At 40.1% G+C, this 23,394-nt stretch overlaps 1 protein-coding gene across 6 annotated transcripts in view; it reads right to left on the minus strand.

Moving 5' to 3' along the window:
• The window catches only part of ASTN2 (astrotactin 2), a 983,906-nt gene that overhangs the window by 223,893 nt on the left and 736,619 nt on the right, over positions 1-23,394 (minus strand). For all 6 annotated transcript variants that reach the window (XM_031014728.3, XM_031014726.3, XM_031014725.3 and 3 more), the window contains one exon: positions 1,851-2,116. In XM_031014728.3, the coding sequence (XP_030870588.3) occupies positions 1,851-2,116 (266 nt within the window). The remainder of the gene's footprint in view (positions 1-1,850; positions 2,117-23,394) is intronic.

The following is a 23,394-nucleotide window of genomic DNA, read 5'->3' on the forward strand; positions in this document are numbered from 1 at the left end:
ATTGAATATATATCCTATGCTTTATTTCAATGCTGTCCCATGGATGGGAATTTGGGTTTTTTACAGAGGCCTCCTTCTGCCACACAATCTAATCCCATCAGCCTCCTGCCAATAATCATGCATCATCATCACCTCATGGCCTGCAGGATAGGGTCAAAATTCCACAGTTTGGCTTACAATATTGTGGAAATGATCAGGACTCATTTTGTTTCTCCCTCCGTCCTTGGTCTTAGTCATGGGGCATTTCTTTTGGTCTTTGTACAAACAATGTTCTTTTCTTCCTTAGGTCATCTACCTGACACTTTCCCTACCTCCTTTCTCCCATGCCTTCTCTTTCCTCTATGAAGCTCTGTATGAGCACTCAACACTCTCCAGCACTTAGCCAAGAAGTATGCTGTGGGAGGGGCACGGGATTCATAGAGTTCTACTAGACTTAGTCAGTGGTCTACCAGTGGAGGCCCAGGGCTGTCTCGGAGGTGTTGTAGAAGGAGGAGTGGGGATCAAATGGGAGATGCTTTATCTACCTTCCTCTGCCTCATTGAAATAGTGGCATCACTATTCCTGATTTTATGGATTGAGGTTCAAGAAAGATTGCATTTGGAAAAAGTGTTCCATAAAGATAAGTTTGCAAACCAGTGAATCAATAATTCATATGGTCCCCTCAAGCCCTGCCATTCTATAATTAAAAGTGAGAGAACCGAAGAGAAAAAAAGAAGCAATAATTTCATGGCTAAGCATACAAACTCTGGAGCCGACCAACTTTGAGTAAATCACTTAATATCTTTGAGGTTTCCTCAGCTGTAAAAGGGGTACGATATTAAAATGAACCATATGAAATTGCCATTTTATAAGTAAAAAATGGCCAAATATCAGCAATTTCATATGAATCGAACCAATATATGTAAGTAAATCACAGATCTGGAGGGCAGAGTAAATGAGATAATGCAAGTATTGTACTGAGGTAGATACTGCTAGGTTTTCACCAAACCCATGTCTTCTCCTAGGCACACAGCTAAAATCCATTTCCCTGTCTTCATTTCAGACAGGTATGGACAATGGCTGAGTTCTAATCAATAGAATGCATGAGAGGTAAAAATGACATTTGCCACTTTCAGGCTTGGTCTATTTAAACCTATGATGTGCAACCCTCCCTGTTCTTTCTCCTTCCACAGCAACTGTGGAAGCATCAGGTCAATGCAGCACAAGGAACAGGCTGAGTCCCTGCACTACTTTTTTTTTTTTTTTTTTTTTTTTAAACCAAGTCTCACTCTGTTACCCAGGCTGGAGTACAATGGCGCGATCTCGGCTCACTGCAACCTCCGCCTCCCAGGTTCAAGCAATTCTCCTGCCTCAGCCTCCCAAAGTAGCTGCGATTACAGATGCCTGCCACCACACCTGGCAAATTTTTGTGTTTTTAGTAGAGATAGGGTTTCACCATGTTGGCCAGGCTGCTCTCAAACTCCTGACCTCAGGTAATCCACCTACCTTGGCCTCCCAAAGTGTTGGGATTACAGGCATGAGCCACCATGCCCAGCCTGCACTACTTCTCATAAAGCCCCCCATCAATAAAAAACATCTATTTGGGATGTTGCACAAACAAACAAACAAACAAACAAAAACCTTGATTGTATTAAGCCACTGAGATTTAAGGGTTTATTGTTTATAACAGCTAGTATTGTCAAACTATGTAAGTACTTAGAACATGGTAAGGAATCAATAAATGCTAGTAATCACCATGATGATGATATGATGATGATCATGATGCAATCCCCCTGGACAAAGGGTCCACAAGGGTAGGAGGTAGGAGGGCTGGTCAAGTTTCACTGAGTGGCTGGGCCAGGGGAGCTCACCTCCTTTGTGCCATTGTCTTGGATGAGGGTATAAAGTGGCACCACACGGTTGATTTCCAGCAGCACTGGTGTGGGGCTCAGCTGCTCCTTGCCTGGCCGGCGGCAAAGGTGACAGGTAGATGGACAGCGCCCCTTCTCCTCACAGCGAATCTCCACACCTGAAATGAGCTGGTCATCTGACAGCATCTGGGCTGTCAGCAAACCTGAGAGGTAGGTGATGAAGGGCATGGACTTGAGCTCCTTCTTGCTGCCCAGCTCTGTGGTCTCTGGAGAGGCACAAGACAGGAAGAGCGAAAGGTAAACTCAGGATTATTCAAAAGGCCAGACTCTTGAATTCACAAAATACAGATGCTAAGAAGCTGGTATCCATTGAAGAGGTAAAAAGATGATAGAGTGATTTATTCATGATGCCTTGGAAAGACTGCCAGACTGAGGGTTCAAAGGCCAGAATGGTGTATTGTCCTATAACTTACATTAAATATCCACTTGCTTTGTCTGGCCCTCATTTTTCCCGTATGTAAAGTTGGGGCCAGGCACAATAATCCCAGCACTTTGGGAGGCTGAGGCAGGTGGACCACCTGAGGTCAAGAGTTTGAGAACAGCCTGGCCAACATTGCAAAAACCTATATCTTCTAAAAATACAAAAAAATTAGCCAAGCATGGGGTTATGTACCTATAATCCCAGCTACTCAGGAGGCTGAGGCAGGAGAATCACTTGAACCCAGGAAGTAGAGGTTGCAGTGAGCTGAGATTGTGCCACTGCACACCAACCTGGGCAAGACAGCGAGATTCCATCTCAGAATAAATAAATAAATGAAAAATAAATAAATAAATAAATTAATTCATTAAATAAAGTTGTTAGGTTGGGCTAGATTATTATTCAATAATTTTGCAAGATATAAATATTCAAAGATATTTTTTACCCAACCAAAAATTCCTTTCGGTCTTCTGTCAACCTACAAAAAGTATATCCTTCCTTTAAAATTTATATCTAGTCCTATATTTTCCATGAAGCCCAATATCACAAGGAAAACACAAGCTTTGGGTCAAGCCAACTTCATCTGAAATCTCAGTTCTGCATGAAAATACCTCTGCAACCTTAGGAAAATGTCAATATCCAAGTGACTCCAATGATAAATTCTGAGAAATGGGGTTAATAATACCAATGAAATCAGTTATGAATAGCAAATGAGAAAGAAGGAGGTAGGACTGTCTGGAAAAGACATCATTTCTCCTTTTGGTGTGTGTGCTTACCTGTTCCCTTGTTCACACTTTTCCTGCCACTTTCTTCATGTGCACACTGAGATCTGACTTATGCATGCTTCATTCTGTGCCATCTCTCTTGATCTACAAACCAGTATTTTCCACCTCTGTGCCTTTGCTCACTCTGTGCTGCTTTTCCCCTCTGCCTCTCCACATCTCTTCTATCAGTGCTCCATTCCAATGTTACTGTCTTTAGGGAGTCATTCTTCATTGCCCCAGCCCTTCTTTTCTGAATAAGTGTTTCTATTTATGAGATCTTATTTAAGTTCATTTTCCCTTCCCATTTTCTGCTGACCTCTAAAACAATATTATCAACTCTTGGAGATCAGGGGCCATGGCTCCCATTCCTACCCACTTTCAGTGCCGAACATGGTGCGACGGATGTATCTGATACTCAGCCAGAGAGATTATAGAATTCTGAATGGCTAGAACTATATTCATGATCTAGTCTAGAGACTTCAGAACTCTTCTGAGGAATCCTAGGGATCCTAGGAAGCACCACAGCAATTGATTGCATACAAAAAGAGGGAAACTGAGCAGGCAGGGCTCTAAACTCTCATCTCTGTTTCAAACAGAGCAGTTTCGCTTTTATTTCTTTTATAGGCTGGCCTTCTATACAAGATTTTGTAAAAATAAAGAGTTCTATGGCTATATCAAAAACCTTGAAGAAGCAAAGTGATTTGTACAACCGACAGGGTTCCTTTTACATCACAGACTATGAGATTGGTATCCTCACAGATGTGCAGTGCATAATCTGAGTGGTAAAACATGGTAATTTTATACTAAGAGACAAAGCTTAATCCATCTGGCAGCTTCAACGAAGCCTAGTAATGTCAAGGCAAGCTCCTGCCTCAGTGGAAATAGGGGCCACGCGCCCTGATGTAGGGGAGAAAAAGGAGAGTTGTCTCTTGCTCTTGTTCTAGGCTTGTAGTGACATGCAGCTGATCTGGAAATGGACTTGCCAATTAGAAATACAAATAAACGCAGCCTTCATTCATTACTCTCTGGGCCCTCAGGCCTGGAATCTGGCCTCCACCTTTTCTGTCTGGCTGTCAGCAAATGCTTATGAGCATCAGATCAAAGGCTCTGGGGGAGGAAGACAAGGAAAATTCCAGTTAACCAATCCTTCACAGGGATTAAAGAAGGGTAGTTACTAAGACAAACAAAACAAGGGTGTAAAGAAGGCATCCCAGCAGCTAGAGACAGTCTTATATCCAGACCTTTCAAAAGAAGATGATGATGACTTTTTGTAGACCAGAAGGATAGTTTTGAGGAAAGATGACTTCAAACTTGGGAGAGAATAGCCGTTCGGGGAGAAGGTCAAGAGAGAGTCAGAGCAATGAGGACACTAGGGACTCATTAGCCCACGCTCTGGCCTAGGTCAACAAACTATGGCCCATGGGCCAAATCCAGTCCCCTTCCAGCTTGTGTAAATAAAGTTTTATTGGAACACAGCCACCCCCATTCATTTATTTATTGTGAATAGCTGCAAGGACAGAATTGAGTAGTTACAACAAAGACTCTATAATCACAAAGCCTAAAAATATTAACTAACTTACCCTTTACAGAAAAAGTTTGGCAACCCCTGCTCTTGACCTAGTTTACAGATGGGGAAACTGAGTTTCAGAGAAATGATCCAACCACACAGGAATATGGAAGTATGATGGATTAAGTAATGTAAAAATTGTGGAATCAAATGCACCATCAATATACTTAGATTGTGAATCTCCAGGGAGAAAAAATAGAGTGGGGCATCTTTTCTTCATAAAATGGATTTCAAAAACTATTGAAAGAACACACTGGTATGCTGATCTAGTACAAATCTTCACATTTTAAAGAAGAGAAAAGTGTGTCCCAAAGAAGGAAAACGACTTTCCAAGGTCACACAGTGAGTCATTTCAGCACACAATCCCAGTCTTCTAATCACCAATTTATCATTTAAACGACTATCTTATGTTATCTCATATTTTAGAGCACAGATGGCATGATCCCCATAGCACCTTGCTATATGCACATAATTTCACTGAGAAGAAATATAACTTGGTGCTAAGAGTAAAAATTCCCTTGATCAAACAAACATTCATAGTCATTGGGTTAAAGATATAACTATCCATTTAACAACACAATAATCTATAGATCTTTGCTAGTCTGCTTCTGTTCAATAAATCTTCAGCTTTTTAAATCTATCACCCCTTTTGGTGCAGTTAAAAGCCCACAATCTTGGCTGAAAATTGCACCACAGTAGCAGTATAGAATTTACAGCTGAATTTAAGGGTTAGTTTTGCCAAAGGAGGGCTATAATCTGGTCCAACCCCATTGAAACCTATTACCAAAATAAGGAAAGGGACTTATTTCTAAGTCTCACGCACTTGTATTAACAGTGATCCATTTCTTAGAGACTGTGTCATGCCTAAGTTATGATCTAAATGAGAGTTAAGATGAAACACCATTAGCCATTCCATTAATTATTCCTCTGTAGACATTACAATTGCAAAAGCTAATTGCTTCTGATTCAACCTTACCCTGTGGCTAAAGTCATCTATTCGAAAGGCAAACCTTATATTCTTCTCCTGCTTAAAACACTTCCATTTCACTTCACTGCTCTTGAGTTAAAGACCAAAACCATTAAGACAGCACATAGAAAATGTGGGATCTATACAAAAAATTAGCCGGGCGTGGTGGCGGGCGCCTGTAGTCCCAGCTACGTGGGAGGCTGAGGCAGGAGAATGGCGTGAACCCGGGAGGCGGAGCTTGCAGTGAGCCGAGATCGCGCCACTGCACTCCAGCCTGGGCGACAGAGCGAGACTCCGTCTCAAAAAAAAAAAAGAAAAAGAAAATGTGGGATCTAGACAACATGCTGCCTCTCTAGTTGGATCTCTTATTCTGTTCCTCTTAGTTCAGCTACAATGGCTAAATCCCTTGCATATACCCTCTGCCTCTCTCAATCCTGGCACAGGCTCTTCTCTCTGCACAGAATTCTTTCTTCCACCCCATCTCCAGCCCTGCCTTTTCCAGGCTAACTTCCACTCATCCCTCAGGTCTTAATTCAAGTGCCCATTCCTCAGAAAAGCCTTCCCTGAATTCCTCATGCCACTAACGTATACCAAGATTTTTTTTATATATATACAGTATCTCACTCTGTCACTTGGGTTGAAGTCAGTGGCACAATCTCAGCTCACTGAAATCTCTGCCTCCTGGGCTTAAGCAATCCCCCCACCTCAGCCTTTCAAGTAGCTGGGACCACAGACACATGCCACCACACCTGGCTAATGTTTTCTTGTGTTTTTTTTTTTTCTTGTTGTTGTTGTTGTTTTGTATTTTTTGGTAGAGACAGCGTTTCGCCATGTTGCCCAGGCTGGTCTTGAACTCCTGAGCTCAAGCAATCTGCCCACCTCAGCCTCTCAAAGTGCTGGCATTATAGACATGAGCCACCGCACCTGACCTATTAAGTTTTCATATTACAGATCCTCATAGCATCCTATTCTCTGTATCACCTATTAATGTCTCAAGATTGTAAACTACATGAAGGAAAAGACAGCATCAGTTTTGCTGATCCCATATCCATCTTACACAGTACCTGGAACACAGCAGGCTGTCAAAAATATTTTAAATATTTGTTAAATATATAGTAAACATATATAACCTGTGCTGCCTTATCCAAGCATCGATGAACCTAAGAGCCAGAATTGGTAAATTACAAGGATGATAACTAATAAATGATTGTAGTCAACATACAACCTCTTCCCAAAGTAAAATTAGTGCTCTAATCAAAAGGTCAACAGATGAATAGCTGAGCACTTTTCCAGTTGCTCTGAGCCTCTCTAGGTTTTCATGTAGGCCCTTGCCATTAAGTGAATGGGAGAGTTAGGTTAAAATACAGTGTCTTTAACAGGCCAAGGAAAAAGAACATTTTTGAAGAGACTTATCCTCTGTTCACATTTCCCATCCCTCTGAACAATGCTTCCAAAATAGGATCATGTCTGGTTTCAAGCCCAATTCAGTTCCAATGACACTACAACCCATTCATTTGAGAACCTGCCAACTGAACTCTCTTTTTTCTCCTCCCAAATTCCTGCTGGGTATTATTTTGTTGCCACCAAAAAAAAAAAAAAAAAAAAAAAAAAAGCCTCAGTTGAAGTGACAACTCCTTGTTGGGAGGGCAGCCAGGGCTTTTCGGCAGGAGGTGATGGCACTGCTTGCCCTCATCCAGAAAACAAAACAAAGCATCAGACTAAGGGCTTCTGGGAGAGCCAAAGCTGCACGGATGTTTGTTCAATATTCGGCAACGGTGCAGGGTGCTGCCTCCCTAGTCAGACAGGCTTGCTTTGGCAATAGGTTTGCACTTGAAGCATTTAAAAGCTCCACAGGGACCAGAGGGGCTCAAATTAGAAACATCAAGGGAGAGGGGAAAGGGGTGAGACTTTTATATCATAAAGAACGGCCTTTATTACAGCAATGGCCTCCCAGGAATTACTGAAATTGGATCATTTCTTAGGCGGAGTTACTGTCTCCTGTTGGAAGAAAGCAATTGCTCTGAGGCCTGACTCAAGGACCCACACAAACATCTTTAAGAAGGGGAAAATAGCCAGCTGAAATGCCATTAGCAAGGCCTGCACTTCTGTGTTGTGCAATATGAACTTCTCAGCCTAACAATCAAAGTCCAGCATCATTAGTGTGCCCTTTATAAATAATAGTACCAACCTAAAAGAGTTATTGTGAGGATTAAGTAAGGGGCCTGGAACAAGTTAAGCACTCAATAAATATTATTTGTTATTGTTGTTGTTGCTGTAGTTGTCATAATTACATTGCTGTTGTTGTTACATGACATTAAAACTGAAATTTCTGTTCAGACACCAAGGCCTAATAGAAGTAAAATTCCAAAGTCATGCCCCTAGATGCAGAATTTACAAAGGAGAGGAAATCTAACCAATTTCACAACGCTAGAAACCTCAGCCAGAACAAAGACATAAAAAGAGGTTAGGCCAGACACGGTGGCTCACGCCTGTAATCCCAATACTTTGGGAGGCCAAGGCGGGTGAACCACTTGAGCTCAGGAGTTTGAAACCAGCCTGGCCAACATGGCAAAACCCCATCCCGACGAAAAACACAAAAATTAGCTGGGCCTGTTGGCACACGCCTGTAATCTCAGTTATTTGGGAGGCTGAGGCACGAGAATCACTCGAACCTGGGAGGTGGAGGTTGCAGTGAACCGAGTTTCTGCCACTGCATTCCAGCCTGGGTGACAGAGTGAGAACCTGTCTCAAAAAAAAAAAAAAAAAAAAAAAAGGAATATAAAAGAAAAAAGAGAGGTCAGAAAGTAGCAAGATTTTTTTTTTTTTTTTTTTTTTTGAGATGGAGTCTTGCTCTATCACCCAGATTGGAGTGCAGTGGCACAATCTCAGCTCACTGCAACCTCCACCTCCTGGATTCAGGCAATTCTCCCTCAGCCTCCTGAGTAGTTGGGACTACAGGTACATGCCACCATGCCTGGCTAATTTTTGTATTTGCAAGAAGAGATTTAAGGAAGTTTGCTTTTTGTTTTGTTTTTGTTTTGTTTTGTTTTTGCAAAGAACTATTACCATGTTTGGAGTCTTCAGCACCCTAGCCAGCTCAAGTGTTACATGCTATCTGCTAACTCTAAGTTTTGTGAGAGGAACCCTCAGGAGTGCCACTTGGAGAACTTGGATATATTCTCAGCAACTGGCAAGAAAATGGACTAGGTTCTATCTTCACCTGAAAAAGCTGTAGTGGCCTATACCAACAGAACAGAAGGAGCTGCATGGGGATTAGCCCAAACCTCCAGAGGTTGCCCAGTGAAAAATGCTTGCTTCCTCTGAACTGTATATGGGTCACACAGAAGAAAGAACTGGCCTGGAACTGTTTTAAGCCCTACCCAAGAGGAATCTAACAGAGTGATGGGTCCCCCACAGTGAATCTCCATGAGGTAGGAAGCCAGAGAAACAGTAGGTAGGAAGGGATCACTGAAGCCAGCCAAAGAGAAATGGCACTGTTCCAGGTCTTACGAGAAGTCCCAAGCATTGGGGACTGCTGAAAAGCCCCTGAACAAGCCCCCAAGACAAATGGCCAGCTTTATAAAGATGCCAGGACCAGAGACCACAAAGCCAGGTAAAATAATTCTGGAGCAAGTATGACCTTCCTAATCCTGACCACCGCTTTTTTTTTTTTTTTTTTTTTTTTGCTTGTACTGTGAAAGAAGGGGAAGAAGAGGTGCAAAGTAAAGAAAGAGCATGAAGGCCAACCATTCCCACCTCTTAATGCTCCTATTGGGAAAGATACGGAGATTTTGTCAAAAGATTTGATTAAAATATTGGACTGGAAATCCTAATTCCTGATTTGAAAGTATGTTAGCAATGTAAAATATCGATGGTGCTGCTGCCTATTCCATAAGTGATAATAGATTAGATGTGGTCTGCTAAGATTTTCATCTAGAGGTAGAGGAAAATTATCCCAGTAAACATATCACAAAGAGTGGCAGAATCAACACATATGTATATACTTTTGAGCATACTTGTTTTCACAGACTATATTTTGACTATTCTCAATTTGCACTATGAACTGAATCATTTATATCCTCATTATAGTACATGTCACGTTTTTATTATTTGATTTAATATAATAATTAAATGAATATATTTCTCTCCAAATATACCATAAGTTTCATGAGAACAAGGACCATGGCCATTTTTAATGAACATTTGCATTCCAAGCACAGAGTTCACTGTTTGATATCATGTAGACAGTCTGCAGGTAAATATATGAACATATGAATAAATGAATGCATAAATCTGACTCCTGTTCCACTAGTGTAATGCTTATCAGACTTCAGACCAACTACCCCAATTTATCACCACAGCCCCAAAGACAGTTGGTCTTTGTTTTATTTTATTAATGTACACTTGATAGATCAGAGAAGTAAAGTAACGTGATCAAAGTCACACAGCTAGCAACTAGTCTAGCTGTTTCTACCCAGTTTTTCTGCTCTTTCCAGTGTCCATATTTCCTCTCTGAAAAACTTTCAGCACCAGTTTTCACTCCTACAGGATGAGTCATATCCGTTCCAAATATTTGTATCTTCCCATTACCTCCCACCCCCAGGTAATGCCCCCAATCTCCTCCACCCATTTCCATGGGCTAATAGGGTCTCCTGGGTGGAAAGCATTCTAAAGGTCACCTAGTCAGAAATCCCATCTAATTTTTCATTTACCACCAAATAATCCTCCAATTTATTCTTGGACATTTCTAAAGATGTGGAAATCAGTACCTTTCTAGGCCTCAAGTTCCATTGCGGAAAGGCTCTATTAAACTTAGACTAACTTCTCATCCAGGAACCACACTTATCATCCTAAGCATCAGACCCAAGCCCAGAGTTATGTACTTTACGCTATTAGATGTCTTATCTACAGTACTCACGCCTGGACTCTAGTTGGGGTGTGGGGTCATACTAAAATTAAACAATTAACTAACTAGGTAGATGAAATTCCTATCCCAGGAACCGTAGGGCATTGTTGGGTGGCTTCTAAGAAGGTATATATGTATGAGTATGTGTATGTTGTGGTGTATGTGTTGTGTTCATATTGCAAGCATACACACACACACACACACACACACACACACATTTGGGGAATGGAAAGAAAAGCAACAGTGGAGATTCCAAAAATAAGAAGACAGAATTATAAAACTGCCAAACCCTAGGACAACTGATTTCCTAACCTAAGTGAATTTGCAAGCTCTTCCCCTAAATGTATAAGTAATAAGCACAATTACAGAGGGGCAGCTATAGCACAGTGTTTTGCTTGAGTTTAAATTCCATCTTTTTTGTTTTCTAGCTGGGTGACCTTGGAACAAGACCTTAACCTCTCTAAGCCTCCATTTCCTCACCTGTAAAATGCTAATAATTTTAGTACCTAAATATTGGATTATTTGGAGGATAAATGAGAAACAGAACTTATTGAAAAATATCCAATGCTAGGGTGTCAAGAGCATCATCAGAGGTCATTTGTTCCAGCCCCTGGCATTCATCCTAGCATTATTCAATTCTTGTACATGTCTGAATCTGTAAATCTTCCCTTGAAACCTGCCTGATGCTTTAACTGTCAAAAATTTCCCCTTAAATTACCTGTCTTCTACCTACAAGAAGACAGTAGACCAGGGTAGAATTGAATGTGTAAGTCCAAAACTGTTGAGTCAGACTACCTGATTTCAAATGTTAATCAAGTCACTTCACCTCTCCAACCTTAGTTTGTTCATTTGTAAAATGGGGATACTAACTCCTCATCCAACTCCTCTAGGAATAAAACAAAAGATGTTGTGCTAGCACAACATAGCACAGCTATGATCTCTCACAGTTCTCCACCGCCCTACAAAGTAGGGATTGTTGCCCCCTTTTACAAATGAGAGAACTGAGGCACAGAGTGATAAAGTATAACTTGCAAGAGGACACCTGTCTTCAAGTGAAAGCAGTTAAATTTCTGAGGCAGGTCATACTCTCTGTGGGAAAGGGACCCCTGGACGCTGCCCAGTAGCCTAGTAGTGGCCAGTGTCTTGGCCAGAATCAGGAATCAGTTGGCATTGAAGGGTAACATTTACTTCTTCCTCCTGGGACAAGGCAGGTTGTGGCCAGTAACAGGAGGCTGAAAAAAAAAAGGTCATATGTGATCTCCTGCTGCCCTCTAGTGCCTACTTAAGATGATTGCTCTGGGGAAACCTCTGTTCTGATCCTTTCTTGCCAAAGAAGGATCATTGTGTGCAAAGCAACTTCCACTGAGGGAAGCCAGAGAAACAGTAAAAGCTAGCTATGATACAAGGAAGCTTAGTGCGATGAGTAAAAGAATTCTGAAAGAGCATTTGCTGAGAAGGCCTATTCAGTGCCAGGTTTACAGCTAGGCACAAGGGGGGAAAATATGAATAACAATTTGTTTCAATCCTTGTGGTACTCAAGTGTAGAGACCTGATGGGGCGTATTGGCTGGGAAGTAAAAAACAGAGATGGAGAAGGAGACGCTTAAGATATGGCAGAGAGAAAAGATAACTGATGGAGCAGGATCTTAAAGACAGTAAGAGAAAAAATTCCAAGGTGGTAATGGAATGGATGCGGTCTGAACTTCATATACATCTGGATGTGAAATTCAGTTGGTCAAAACTAGGCATGCAACCAGGCCCTCTTTGTATAGTTACACAAGTTGAGCTCTGTAAAAAGGTGACTCACTCATAGGTGGGAATTGAACAATGAGAACACTTGGACACAGGAAGGGGAACATCACACACCAGGGCCTGTTGTGGGGTGCGGGGAGGGGAGAGGGATAAAATTAGGAGATATACCTAATGTAAATGATGAGTTAATGGGTGCAGCACACCAACATGGCACATGTATACATATGTAACAAACCTGCACATTGTGTACATGTACCCTAGAACTTAAATTTAAAAAAAAAAAAAAAAGAAAAAATATATATATAAAAGGTGACAAGGCAAAAGGGTGGATGGGGACTAAATCCACCCTCAGCTTCACATGCCATGCCTGTGCTCCTGCAATTGAGTACAAGTAGAGGAGCTCCTCTTCCTAATTCATATAAAAGGTAACTTACAGGCTAGCCACAGCCCTGCATGTGACCATAGACAAGCTTCTTCCTCATAGTAGTCTCTGCTTTTTATGTATAAAATAGGCTAATATCACTGACAATATAAAGTTGTTGAGATTTAAGATAACGGGCTGGGTGCAGTGGCTTATGCCTGTAATTCCAACACTTTGGGAGGCTAAGGTGGGCGGATCACCTGAGGTCAGGAGTTCAAGACCAGCCTGGCCAATATGGTGAAACCCTGTCTCCACTAAAAATACAAAAGTTAGTTGGGTGTGGTGGTGGGCACCTGTAATCCCAGATACTCGGGAGGCTGAGGCAGGAGAATCACTTCAACCTGGGAGGCAGAGTTTGCAGTAAGCAGAGATTGCACCATTGCACTCCAGCCTGGGCAACGAAAGTGAGACTCCATCTCAAAAAAATAAAAAAATAATGTAGGGTCATGCCAGACACTTAATAGCCACCCAAAACATGCCAGTTCTTGTTATTATTACCATTATTAGTATTATTCTAACAACATAGTCTTATTTTTAATGCAGTTTTGCTTTTAAGATGGTGATAGGAAAAGTGCTTGGTAAAGGGAGAAGACAGAAAAGAAAATCATATTTCCCAATCTTCTATTCTTTGCCAAACACAAGACATTGTGGATCTCATGGAATCCTCACAACAGTGCCTTGGACAAGTAATGTTGTAATTTTTTACAACTGTAATATACAGCTGAAAAAACAGAGTTTCCGAGAAGTGACAGACTGCAGTCGAAGGTCATTAGGCATTCAAAGTCTGACTCCAAAGCCCCTTTTCTGTCCAAAGGAGCTGAGATGGATCATTAATAGGAGAACTGCCTTCTCTTTCTTGGGATCAAGTTCTTTTACTTTCTTGAAAACTGTGTTTAAAACTTACTCCTCAAGAACGGATTCCAAGATTAGTTCCTTCCCAATTCCTTCCTCCTCCTTCCAATCACTTCTCAGGCTAGGGGTCAAAGAGGAAATGCTCAGAAAAGATTATTCTTGGACAAGGCTTACGGAATTGGAGGCCTCTGAGATGCTAATGACCTGCTTTAGATAAAGACTCCCAGATTGTCCCACTTGAACATATTTGAAGCAGGAGAGCAGACCAACAAGGTATACCAGCCCACCTTGGGGCCAGTAGGAGGCCACTTTGGGGCCAGGGGGAGGTTGCCAGTTTCAAACATCCTGGAGGGTATGAACATCAGCTGGAGTCATCTAGGAACCATTAGTCAGTTAAGGGAACCATTAGAAAACACTCTCTTACCGTTTTCCTGGAGGTTCACAGTCTTGCTTTCACATTTCTAACTATTTTTAACAAAATGTTAAAAATACTCATGTTAAAAGACAACCTTTAAACATGTTACCAGGCATTACTTTTGGAGAACATGTTCAAGATTGAGTTACTTCTCTGTTAGCTCCCCTCTGCGGTGTAACTCTGCTGCTAGGGGCAGGGAGAAGGATCAATGAGCCCACTCAACAAAATATAAAAGGGCTGAAACTCATAGAGATTTCCTGTCTTATATTGAGGCAATCAGTAAAATTAATATTAACAATAGCTGCAGTTTTACAGGCACATATTCCAGGACAGACGTTCTGCTACTTGATTTGCATACATTATGCCCTTTGGTCTCTATAAATCCTAACAATGAGAGGTAGGTTTCACTATTGCTTTTTAAAGATGAGTAAATGGAAGCTCATGGAGGGAAAATCAGGGATCCAAGAACATCTGGATTGCCATTGTGACCTTCCTTATTTCTAAGCACTCTTCCACAATATTAGGCTGCCTCCCACTCTGCTACATTGCTAGAGATTCAAGTTCAGGCAGTTATAAATTCTGGAAATTGAATATGCAATTTCTGTTGCTTCTGCCCATTACATCACAGTAATCAGCAATTAATCTCTTACCATAGCAGTCTATGGACAATCAATAGGTAACTGGTTGAAAAACTATGAAGCATCCAAACAGTGGGGTACTACATACCTAAAAATGAATTAGAATAATATTGTATGTGATTGGAGTAATCACAAATATATTTTACTAAATGGAAAAAAGGAAAGTGCAGAACAGTGTTTAAGATTTTTTGTTTTTTTTAATATAGGCACAGGGCCTCACTATGTTGCCTAGGTTGGTCTTGAACTTGTAAGCTCAAGCAATCCACCCTCCTTGGCCTCCCAAAGTGTTGGGATTACAGTGTGAGCCACCATGTCCAGCCCAGAGCAGTGTTTAGAGTGCTCTCTTTTGTATAGAAATATATATAATATATATATGTATATGTATATATGTATATAAATTTTTTATTAGGAAACACTGACAGGTTACCCAAACCTAACACAATAGTTATCTACAGGGGAAACAAGAAAACAAGGTCCAGGGATAAGAATAGAAGCCAGAGTTCTGCAGTATATCTTCATTTATAAGTTTTAGCTTTGCACCACACAAAAGTTTTACATACTTTTTTTTAAAGCACAAAAGGAAAAAAAAACAATCTCTACAAATTATATACCCACTGAAAAAATATCTCTAACTCTACATCAGTGTTGACATAACTGTTTAGAGAAAATAACAATTTAGAGTGGCTTTTAAATGCAGTATTTTGATTTTACAGTTTAGTGAGGAATATTCCAAACACAAAATGATCTGCAAATCTAGACTTAATGGTCTTATCACTAGCTGTAATATTGGTGATATAGCTTGGATGTTTGTCCCCTCCAAATTTCATGTTGAAATGTAATCCCCAGTGTTGGAGGTGAGACGGGGTAGGAGGTGTTTGGGTCATGGGCATGGATCCCTCATCAATGGCTTGGTGCTCTCCCTGTAATAATGAGTTACTTCAAGATCTGATTGTTAAAAAGTCTGGGACCTCCCTCCCTCTCTCTTTCTTGCTCCCTCTCTCTTGCCATGTGATACACCTACTCTTCTACCACCTTCCACCATGACTAAGAGCTTCCTGAAGCCTTACCAGAAGCTAAGCAGATGCTGGTGCCATGTTTGTACAGCCTACAGAACTGTGAGCCAAATAAACCTTTTTTCCTTATAAATTACTCAGTCTCAGGTATTGCTTTATAGTGACACAAAATGGACTGACACAATTGGTATTGCTATTTTGAAATAATTACCTGTCTGTTGTGGGCTATAGCAAGTAAGCCATTACGTTACTGTGATTGGGAACTAAGCTTTTTCAGCATTACGGACAACTAATTCAAGTATTAAGAAGGGTTATGAAAAATTATGTAAACTGAAATTTCAGTTGGAAATCATAAAAAGTTATGACTTGTTTTTCTCTTTGAAAAAATAAAAACATTTCATAGCTCTGCCTACTGAAAAGGCCTAGAAATAATGATAATGTACTAGGCAATAAATACCCCTACTGCCCAGACTCTGGTTTCTAAATGCTATTTTTCATTAAAAGGAACAAAGGATACTTGGAAAAATTCCTGAATCCAAGTCTGGAACAAGTATGGTACAAGCTGAGCCTGGGATGTTTTGCTGTAACAAAAAACAAGGTCAGGACTAATGAAGTCATTTCAAAAGGACATACAAACCAACTTAAAGGGAATCACATTGGCCTAACATTAAACAATTTGAACAAGGAAAACAATAATAATTGCAATTGATTTAAATTTATCAAACAAATACACTTCCATTAATTCATAATGTTCTGAAAACTGAAACCAAAGCCAAACCAAAACCAAGAAACAAATAAAAACCAAATTAACAAAGCTCATCAGTTACTGCTGGAGACTGCTAGGAGACAAACATATTATTCTAAAAATTGATAAAAGAATGAAGTATCAGCCATGCTTTGAACTGGAATTCAGGGTAACCATATTTTTTATGGAAGTACTGCAGGTAATAACAGCAGTAATAATGACAGAATCACAAAATTACCATTTCATAATTTCTAATAAAAGAATAGATCTAGACAACTATCATCAATGAATCCTAAAACTGCTAGGAGAAAGGCTAATGAGAAAATTTCTAATGAATGGATTGGACTGATAGGTACTGAACTTACTGATCAAACCTAATGTGACTACAAGTAGTACAACAGGCATTAAGTGCCACTGATATGATTCTCTAAGATGTACATGGCACTGTCTGTGTAATTCAGGTGGTACTCCTCGGATGATAGAATTTGGGGGTCTGCAGACTTGTATAGGGAAAAGAACATACCTTTATTTTTAGTATCTTATCATTGCAATGTAGTATTTCCTTAAATTATGAATGCCATTAACAAAACATAGTAGTATGAACATTTCCTATGACTTTGACATAATGAAAGTCACATATACTTCTATCACATTACCGTTATTACAAATCTAAAAATACTTGTGGTTGACCAAACTTAGAATTATGATAGACTGTCCGCTAGATCTTGTCATTAATAAAGATGCACATATATTACTGTATCATACTTTTAAAATATTTTGATAGTTATATATTGACATAATTTCTTTCTTTTATAGTCTTTTGTATTTTATTTTATGCATTTTAAAATGTTTTTCTGAGAAAAGGGGTTATAGTCTTCATCATTCTACAAAAGGAGCCTATAAGACAAAAACAGGTGGTGAATCCCTAAAAAAGAGAAACAAATTAAACAACACCATGAGGAAACACTTAGCTAAATCTGTAATTTGAATAGTTCTAAAGGAAAAATGAGCCAACATCTTCAACAAATAACAGCATGGGCAAAATTAAAGTGTGGAACTATTATAGATTAAAAGAACACCATATAGACATTTTGATCCATATTATTTATTTATACTTATTTATTTATTCTTTTTTTTTTTTTTTTTTGAGACAGAGTCTTGCTCTGTCACCCAGGCTGGGGTGTAGCGGTGTGATCTTGGCTCACTGCAACTTCCACCTCCTGTGTTCAAGCTATTCTCCTACCTCAGCCTCCCAAGTAGCTGGGACTACAGGTGTGCACCACCACCCCTGGCTAATTTTTGTATTTTTAATAGAGACAGGAGTTCACCATGTTGGCCAGGCTGATCTTGAACTCCTGACCTCAAGTGATCCACCCACCTCAGCCTCTCAAAGTGCTGGGATTACAGGCGTGAACCACCACACCTGACCTTGATCCGTATTTAAATATACAGACTATGAAAGATATTTTTGAAGCAGTTAAGGTAATTTGAATATGAAATGCTAGATGTGATAATGATGTTGACCTTATGTTAAAAAAAACTATCTGTTTGCAATATACACTGGGATATTTACAGAAGGAATAATATAATGCTGTATCTGGGATTTGCTTTAAAAGACTCTAGCAACAAAAAAACAAATTGCAGATAAGCAACAGCTGAAGCAAAGTTGGCAAAATATTGACAACAATTATTGCTAGGTGATGAATACGTAGAGATTTATTATACCATTTTCTCTCCTTGTGTGTACTTAAAATCTTCCTTAATAAAACATTGAGAAAAGACGGCTGCCAGATTACACAAAATTGAAAAGGAAAATTATTGCTGGGAAGTAGAATGAGGGGAGATTTTTCATATTCTACATTATGTACTGTTTTGATTCTTTCTTGTAAATGTGTGCTCACTTGTATTGTTTTTTAAAGACTATTTTTAGAACACCTTTAGGTTCACAGAAAAACTGAAATGAAGGCACAGAAAATTTCTCTATTTTCATGCCCCCCCCCCCACCCACCTGCCACATAGCTTCCCCTGTTATCAACATCCCCAACAGAGTGGTACATTTGTTACAACTGATGAACGTACACTGACATATCATAAACACTTGAAGTCCATAATTTATCATAGTAATCAGTGCTGGTGTTGAACATTCTATGGGTTTGTACAAATGTATAATGACATGTATCTACCACTGTAGTACCATGCAGAGTATTTTCACTGCCCTAAAAATACGGTGTGCTCCACCTATTCATCCATATCCCCTGCTCCCAACTCCTGGAAACCTGGAAACTCCTGAAATCTTTAGTCTCCACAGTTTTACCTTTTCCAGAATGTCATACAGTGGGAATCATACAGTATGTAGATTTCAGATTGGCTTTTTTTTTTTTTTTTTTTTGAGACAGTCTCACTCTGTCACCCAGGCTGGAGTACAGTTGCACAATCTTGGGTCACTGCAACCTCCACCCCCCAGGTTCAAGCAATTCTCCCGCCTCAGCCTCCTGAGTAGCTGGGATTATAGGCACCCACCATCACGCCCGGCTAATTTTTGTATTTTTGTAGAGATAGGGTTTCACCCATGTTGGCCAGGCTGACCTTGAACTCCTGACCTCAGGTGATCCACCCGCCTCGGCCTCCCAAAATGCTGGGATTATAGGCATAAGCCACCATGCCCAGCAGCCTTCTTTTACTTACTAATACGCATTTAAGCTTCCTCCATGTATTTTCATGGTTTAGAAGCTCATTTCTTTTTATTGCTCAACACAGTACATTGTCTGGATGTACCACAAGCTATTTATCCATTCACCTATGAAGGACATATTGATTGCTCTCAAGTTTGGGCAATTATGAATAAAGCTGATATAAATATCCATGTGCAGGTTTTTGTGTGGATATATGTTTTCAACTCCTTTGGACAAATACCAAGGAGCACAATTGCAAAGATCACATGGTAAGACTATGATTTAAGGGACATGAGAGGAATGCAGCATTTTGCTAGGACAGATGTAAGGATGGCTGGGCTTAGTGGGCTAGAAATGACTTAGTGTGTCGGTCAGTGAAGACAGGGAGGTAGGAGGTGAGACTCAACCCCAGAGGCAGAGACTCAGGCACCAGACCAGATTGAGGACTACCTAAAACAGGGCTAGGGCAGAAGCAGCTTTCCATAATATGTACCCAACAAAGTGTCATTGAGGTAGGAGGTGAGACTCAGCTCTGGAGGTGGGGATTCAGACACTGGACCAGATCGAGGACTAGCTAAAACAGGGTCAGGCGGAAGCTATTTTCCGTAAGACATGCCCACCAGTGTGCCATGTCAGTTCACCATTGCCATGGCAACACCTAAAGGTTACTATCTTTTTCCACAGCAACTATCCCATGAACCAGAAGTTACCACCCTTATCCTAGGAATTTCTGCATAAATCACCCCTTAATTTGCATGTAATTAAAAGTGGGTATAAATACGTCTGCAGAGCTGCTACTTTGGACACACTGCCTATGGAGTAGCCCTGCTCTACAGAGCGCAAGACCTATGCTGCTGCTCTACACTTCAATAAAAGTTGCTATCTAAAAAACAAACAAACAAACAAACAAAACAGTACATTTAGGTTTGTAAGAAACTGCCAAACCACCTTCCAAAGTGGCTGCGCATTTTGCATTCCTACCAGCAATGAACGAGAATTCCTGTGGCTCTGAATCCTTGTCAGCACTTGATTTGCAGCATCTTTTCATATGCTTATTTGCCATATGTCTATCTTCCTTGGTGACATGTATATTAAAGTCTTCAGCCCATTTTTTTATTTGGGCTATTTTCTTATTGTTGAGTTTTAAGAGCTCTTTATATATTTTGGATAACAGTCCTTTATTGGATGTGTCTTTTGCAAGTACTTTCTCCCAGTCTTTGGCTTGTATTCTCATTATCTTGACATTGTCTTTCATAGAGCAGAAGTTTTTCATTTTAATGAAATCCAGCTTATCAATGATTCCTTATGTATTTTTTTTTTTTTTTTTGAGACAGAGTCTTGCTCTGTCACCCAGTCTGTAATGCAGTGGTGCGATCTTGGCTCACTGCAACCTCAACCTCTTGGGTTCAAGCAATTCTCCGCCTCAGCCTCCCAAGTAGCTGGGATTACAGGCACATGCCACCACGCCCAGCTAATTTTTGTATTTTTAGTAGAGATGGGGTTTCACCATGTTGGCCAGGCTGGTCTCGAACTCCTGACCTCAGGTGATCCACCCACCTTGGCCTCCCAAAGTGTTGGGATTACAGGCATGAGCCACCATGCCCAGCCTGCACTACTTCTCATAAAGCCACCCATCAATCAAAAACATCTATTTGGGATGCTGAACAAATAAACAAAAAAACCTTGATTGTATTAAGCCACTGAGATTTAAGGGTTTATTGTTTATAACAGCTAGTATTGTCAAACTATGTAAGTACTTAGAACATGGTAAGGAATCAATAAATGCTAGTAATCACCATGATGATGATATGATGATGATCATGATGACAATCCCCCCGGACAAAGTGTCCACAAGGGCAGGAGGTAGAAGGGCTGGTCAAGTATGACTAAGTGGCTGGGCCAGGGGATCACGGCCTCCCAAAGTGCTGGGATTACAGGCATAAGCCACCGCACCTGGCCTTATGTATTGTATTTTTAAAAAGCAATAACATTTTCCTATTCTTCAAAATAAAACAGAAGAATAGATAAGCAGTGACATGAAAATAATATGTTGGGTGGAGGTGAGGGGTTGGGTAAAGGAGACTGTCTCTTTGTCTGTGGCCAGGCAGTCTTACAGATGTCAGTTGATGGAGTGGTTAATGGCAGCCACCATAAAGAGGAAAGCTGGCTGAAATACTGGAGCAAAGAGGAGCAGGAGATCTGGGACTGGGGCTGAGATGCAGGGCTTGGCAGAAATTAGGCCTATGAGAAATTTTCCCAGCAGCCTTCATTTAGCATTAAGTTGAGCTGAGGTTGTTAGCACTGCATAGGGAATTTTCTCCTGGCAATAACATTATTATTATTATTTCTGACCTTTGACTATCCATACTAGTTCAAACCATTACAAATTGGATCTGGTCAATGAACATAAATGTATATGATATTAAAATAAAGCTTCAAAATTCTGAACCAGTTGTTTCCATATCAACTCAAGGAAATAAACTAGAAAGGAAAAAAAATGTATCTGCACAAGGACATTTTTGCAATCTTATTTGAGCTAGTTCAATGTTCAAAGTTGGGTCTGTCAACTCTTAGGTAGGCAGTTTGACAATTATAAAGGCCAGTAAAAAATTATTTCAAACATTTTTCATATTAAGTAAATAAAATCCCAAAATTTATATTTATTAGAAAAGAAAGTTTTTGAATACCTAGAATTATTATAGATACGTATTAACAGAGTAAGAGGAACTTAGTAAATGTTTACAATTAGATAAATATAACCATCATAATGATTATATTAAGGTGGTTGATAAAACTGACTCTTTTAAAATGCTCTTTTATGATTTAAATTTAAATTGAATTCAAACATCTATTGAGCACTTACCAAGTATCAGGTATAGGCTAGACTGAAAAATTTGGGGGCTGGGTACATCATATGGAGATTAGAGTCAGAATTTCAGCAAAAAGTAGAACTAAGTAGACCAACAGATAATAAGAAAAGGAGGGAGGAAAGAAAAAGGGATGAAGAGAGAGCAAGTTGGGGTGGGGGGAACAACTCTAAAATGGCCTTCAACAATCCCCCCTCCTCATATTTACTACCTCCTCCACTTGAGTTACTTGATCCCAAGCAACAGAATATGACAATATTGAGAGGATGCCACTTCTGTGATTAGGTTACAAAAGAGGTAACTTCCATTGCATTAGACTCCCTCTTGCTGGCTTTAAAAAAAACCAAATGAGTCATGAAGAGGCTCATGTGGCAAAGGATGGAGGGCAGTCTCCAGCCAAAAGCCAGCAAGGAACTGAGGACTTTGGTCCAACCACCCTTAAGGAACTGAATCTCATCAAAATATATATGTCACCTTGAAAATGGCTACTTCCCCATTTCAGCCTTCAGATGAGACCACAGCTCCTGCCATTAACTTGACTGCAGTTTTGTAAGACACTGTGAAGCACAGAAACGAGATAACCTGTGCTTGGATTCCTGACTCACAAAAACTGTGAGAGGGGAAAAAAAGTGTGTTGTTTCAAGTGGCAATGTTTTGGAGGTAATTTGCTATATAATGACAGATAAGTAACATAAATAGATAAAATTTTATATTATTTCATAAAAATTCTAGTGCTGGGCACAGTGACTCACACCTGTAATCCTAGCACTTTGGGAGGCTGAGGCAGGAGGATGGCTTGAGCTCAGGAGTTCAAGAACAGCCTGGGCAACATGATGAAACCCCATATCTACAAAACATTACCTAGGCATGGTGGCATGAGCCTGTAGTCCCAGCTACTTGGGGGACTGAGGTGGGAGGATCATTTGAGCCAGGGAGGTCAAGGCTGCAGTGAGCTGAGATCATGACACTGCACTCCAGCCTGGGTGACAGAATGAGATCCTGTCTCAAAAAAAAAAAAAAAAAAAAAAAAAAATCTAGTAATTATAAACTTCTAGACTCAGACATATTTGTTAGGTTGTATAAGAGTTTTAAACACTTACATTTTCTCTCCTATATTCTCTTCCTCCTCAGAATTCAGTTGCCAATGAGAGAAGAAAATGAGACTATTGTGTTGAGAATAGTAATAACAATAATAACAGTAATAATGATTACATTAACAGCTAACATCCACAGAGCACATAGTCTTTACCAGGTGGTGCCTTTTGGATTTATTAAGTCATCAAACACTCACATTTCTGTGTGGTAGATGACTACTATTATCCCCCATTTTGCAGAGGAGGGAAGGGAAGTACAGAAGGCTAAGTTAGTTGTCCAAAGTTATAGAACTTGTCAGTTGCAAAAAGATACCAAGAATTGTTTCAAATTATCTTTTCATCTCTTCCTTAAAATACCCTTCCAACTGGGTGGTGTTGGGGTTCTGTCTGATTA

The sequence above is a fragment of the Gorilla gorilla genome, chromosome 13, assembly GCF_029281585.2.
Source record: "Gorilla gorilla gorilla isolate KB3781 chromosome 13, NHGRI_mGorGor1-v2.1_pri, whole genome shotgun sequence".
Classification (NCBI taxonomy): domain Eukaryota; kingdom Metazoa; phylum Chordata; class Mammalia; order Primates; family Hominidae; genus Gorilla; species Gorilla gorilla.